Here is a 4,579-nt window from a genome sequence, read left to right as displayed (position 1 = left end):
TATATATATATATATATATATATATATATATATATATATATATATATAATGTATATATATATATATGATAGGGTGGATAGGAGAGAAATGTGGTACATGTTGCATATGTATGGAATAGGTGGTAGGTTACTGAAAGCAGTTAAGAGTTTTTACGAGGATAGTGAGGCTCAGGTTTGAGAATGTAGAAGAGACTCGCTACCCGTGATATGTTACATTACAATAGCAAAATAAAGACAAGAAAAAAGGCAAAATGGATACTTAATTTCAGTTTGGGCTGGAAACCCGAGAAATTTCAAGTTTAAAGAGTACACGGGACACGGGAATGTACGTATAATGGAGTGAGGGCTCCAGACACACTCCTCCAGGGAAATTTTCATTAGTCTGACCCTCGAGTCAGCGCTAACACCACGAAGGAATTACTAAGCAGAATCCGAGACGGAACACAGCTTATTATAATATTTTCACCACTGCCTACATTTTCAATGAAAATTGTCCGCACAGCCATGGCTTTGTGTTCCAAAAGCCATTGGGAAACAAAGTCAGTACCGAGTCCACTAGTATGAAATTTAATCTTCACTGCGGACACCATCGTACATAAAAAGAGACAAATGGATTTCAGCTTGCTAAATCTTTCGTGCTAGACAAACTCTTCGACTTGACCTATACTATTGTTCACCTGCTCAGGTCACCTACACCTCTCCTACGGTCCTTACTCCCCATATATATTCCCACTTTTTCCATGTATTCTTAGTCACTAAGCGGAACGCTCTCCTGTCTGTTTTGCAATTAGTTGGTATTTTATGCCTCTTGCACCGTTGCATTATCTTTTGTCACTTTGGTCAAGCTGGAATGAATGCACAACAGCTCAGTAACTGTTGTTGAAGAAGAAAATATGTTCACTTCCAGTGAGTTTATGTCCGGTTGTTTTTTCTTCTGCAGTTCTCTCTGCTTACAGTAGGCTTTATTTTATATGTCCTGGTGTTTATTAATATTAAATGTTTTTATGAAGACACTTTTCTTTATTTTCTGTACAAAATGTTATTTTTGTGTGTGTATGTGTATGACGCAGTATTTGTATACTTAAGAGTCAAAGCATCGCCCCAGCGTCCCGGTCTGAAACCTGGACTCCCGGTTGCAACCTGTCTGGTTAAGATTTGTACATAAGAGTACCTGAGGATACATAGGAATGAGAACTTATTGAGTCCACATTGAGGCTATCTGCTAAGAAGAATTATCTACTTCTATCTAGATTTAGGACTATCCTGTATTATCTGTTTCTGAGACAAGGATAGAGAAGCAAAAGGCTCCCTCGCCACCCACTCCCTCCGGCCATTTCCGGAGTGGAAATCAAGGAGGGACGGGGGAATATGCCATACCATTTTGAAAAATATCATGAAACTTACAGGAGAGATGCAACCGAATTGTTTCTCGATCTTTTGCCTAAGATCAAAGTGTGTAGCTACAACCAAATGGAAGACGTGGGTAGGCTGCAACTATCTCTCCTAAATTAGTACTGTTTTTTTTTATCTTACTACTAGTGTTACTCTACTGCCACTCACAGAATTGTGTATAACAGTAGTTCCACTTCTAATTTTGACTAATTCTGCTAACGCAGAGGCACCTAGTGCCATCTACTGAATCATCTACTCTTGTGAGGAGAGAGAGAGAGAGTGAGAGAGAGAGGGAGGGAGGGAGAGATGGAGGGAGAGAGAGAGACTTGTGTTTAACCTTGAATGGAAATATAATTGAAAATCTCAGAATAACTTAACTCTTGCGACCACAGACCAGGCAATACAAGTTTCCCGTGAGGGAGAGTTGGTTGATTCAACCTTCCTGTGAGGGAGAGTTGGTTGATTCAACCTTCCTTTCAGGGAGAGTTGGTTGATTCAAACTTCCTGTGAGGGAGAGTTGGTTGTTTCAACTTTCCTGTGAGGGAGAGTTGGCTGATTCAACCTTCCTGTGAGGGAGAGTTGGTTGATTCAACCTTCCTGTGAGGGAGAGTTGGTTGATTCAACCTTCCTGTGAGGGCGAGTTGGTTGATTCAACCTTCCTGTGAGGGAGAGATGGTTGATTCAACCTGTGAATGACAGTTGCTTGATTCAACCTTCCTGTGAGGGAGAGATGGTTAATTCAATCTTCCTGTGAGGGACAGTTGCTTGCTTGAACCTTCCTGTGAGGGAGAGATTGTTAATTCAATCTTTCTGTGAGGGAGAGTTGCATGATTCAACCTTCCTGTGAGGGAGAGTTGCATGATTCAACCTTCCTGTGAGGGAGAGATGGTTGATTCAACCTGTGAGAAACAGTTGCTTGATTCAACCTTCCTGTGAGGGATGGTTGCATGATTCAACCCTCCTGTGAGGGAAGGTTGCGTGATTCAACCTTCCTGTGAGGCTGTCTACTACACAAGGGTCATTTAGCCCACAATAAATCCAGTTGAAGACAATAAGGTGATCCTTGTTTCAAAAATTAGTGTCCTTAATGCGAACCTTAATACGAACCTCATATATAACCCAGAGAACCGGTATTTTACGGAGGATGCGAATGAAATCAGTGTACTCAGCATTCAAGAATTTTTATTATACAATATATATATGTATATATATATATATATATATATATATAGAGACATTTGTGTCCTAATTTATAATTATGTATCAGTATAAATATTTACAAGAAAGGTAACGTTAGCTCTTCATCCGTTCAAAAGTCGAACCTTTGTAGCAGAGACGTACAAGAGGCAGACGACAGGAGGCAGAAGAGGTCATCTTAGAATGGAGTTCCATAGGAAGTGGAGGGGGGAGCTGGGGCGGTATATCCATTGCTGGCACCATTTCCGTTACCAGTGGCACCGTTACCAACACCATTCCCATTGGTTCCATAAGCACTAGCGCCACTACCATTGGCACCGTTACCAGCACCATTTCCATTGGTTCCATAAGCACTAGCGCCATTACCATAGGCACCGTTCCCAGCACCATTTCCATTGGTTCCATAAGCACTAGCGCCATTACCATTGGCACCATTACCAGCACCATTCCCATTGGTTGCATAGGCACTGGCACCATTACCATTGGCACCGTTACCAGCACCATTTCCATTGGTTCTATAAGCAGTAGCGCCATTACTAATGGCACCTTTAATGTCTCCATTTCCGTTAATTCCATTTCCGTTGGGTCTATAGCCATTGACACCATTATTGCCTCCATTGCTATTAATTCCATTTCCATTGGTTGCATAACCATTGGCACCATTACTACCTCTATTTCCATTGGTTGCATAACCACTAGCACCATTACCATTAGCACCATTACTACCTCCATTTCCATTGGTTGCATAACGACTGGCACCATTACCATTAGCACCATTACTACCTCCATTTCCATTGGTTGCATAACGACTGGCACCATTACTACCTCCATTTCCGTTCCTTCCATTTCCATTGGATCCATAGCCATTGGCACCATTTCTGCCTCCATTTCCATTCCTTCCGTTTCCATTGGTTGCATAACCTCTGGCACCATTACCATTAGCACCATTACTACCTCCATTTCCATTGGTTGCATAACCACTGGCACCATTATTACCTCCATTTCCGTTCTTTCCATTTTCATCCAATCCATAGCCATTGTTTCCATTCCTACCATTACCATTCCCACCGTTCCCGTTTCTTCCATTTCCATTATAATCATTACCATTCCCATTAACAATTCCATTGGTAATACCGTTAGCAATGGGGCCATAACCATAGGCAGCACTGGGAACAACACCAATCTGTTCGTTGACGGAGTAAAAGTTCTCAGCCTGAGAACAGTCTACGTTGAACCACCAGTCACACACCAGGTACTGCTGGTTGAAGATGGTACCATTGGGGCACAGGAATGAGTCCTTCTGGCGTCTGAGGGCACGGTCCTGGCAAATGTGGAACACCTGGCAGCTGGCATCAGGAGCGGTGTCAGCATAATAACCAGGCACTGCCTGGTCATCACAAGAGAAGCCAGTGTCTGGTGGAGAAGACAAGACTGGGTAGTCTTCACCGGGGACGCCGCCTCCGGGAATGTTCTCCTCCAGAGCAACCAGTTCCTGATCTAGTCCATTAGAACCTGTTGGGGGACCATACCTGTTACTTGGGGGAGCTCCATATCCATTGCTTGGAGCACCTGCGAACCCATTACCTGACGAGCGTCCAAATCCATTGCCCGATGGAGCTCCATTTCCATTGATGTGAGTCGCTCCAAAGCCATTGCTTCCTGGAGCTGTGTAACCATTACTCGGGGCTCCATTTGAGGCACCAAACCCATTACCGAAACCTCCATTTGGAGCTCCGTAACTTGTAGGTGGAGGCTTGTCAGCAATGGACACACCTAGAAGTACTGTAAAAGAAAACTGTGTAGTTGTAACTATATAAAACAGCAAAATTCCCTCAAAATTATCAATTTTTATAAAACTTTATTTCTACACTGAAAGTTAAGCTATATTCACCAATGAACAGAAGAACCTTCATTGTTGTTATCGGCTACAGAAAAGCTAACTTTAAAAAAAGGAGAAGTATGGATCCTGAGTCAGCTAGAGGAGGAAGGTC

General features: G+C 42.7%; 1 protein-coding gene across 1 annotated transcript; it reads right to left on the bottom strand.

The window, feature by feature from the left end:
* Positions 1 to 2,628: 2,628 nt before the first annotated feature.
* On the bottom strand, positions 2,629 to 4,579 carry LOC138852436 (uncharacterized PE-PGRS family protein PE_PGRS20-like). Its single transcript, XM_070083093.1, has 2 exons — positions 4,480 to 4,579; positions 2,629 to 4,370 (listed from the first exon to the last, which is right to left on the bottom strand). The coding sequence occupies exons 1-2, from the start codon at positions 4,499 to 4,501 to the stop codon at positions 2,767 to 2,769; spliced, it is 1,626 nt and encodes a 541-aa protein (XP_069939194.1). The 5' UTR covers positions 4,502 to 4,579; the 3' UTR covers positions 2,629 to 2,766.

Source organism: Cherax quadricarinatus, chromosome 8 (genome assembly GCF_038502225.1).
Source record: "Cherax quadricarinatus isolate ZL_2023a chromosome 8, ASM3850222v1, whole genome shotgun sequence".
In the NCBI taxonomy this organism is placed as follows: Eukaryota; Metazoa; Arthropoda; class Malacostraca; order Decapoda; family Parastacidae; genus Cherax; species Cherax quadricarinatus.
The sequence above is the reverse complement of the archived record's forward strand: the minus strand, read 5'-3'. Positions and strand labels throughout refer to the sequence as shown.

Excerpts from the sequence above, each read along its gene's own strand:
- LOC138852436 (XM_070083093.1), bottom strand. The coding sequence starts at position 4,501 with ATGAAGGTTCTTCTGTTCATTG. Across the intron at positions 4,371-4,479 it reads GAAGGTTCTTCTGTTCATTG|TACTTCTAGGTGTGTCCATT; the intron begins GTGAATATAGCT and ends TTTCTTTTACAG.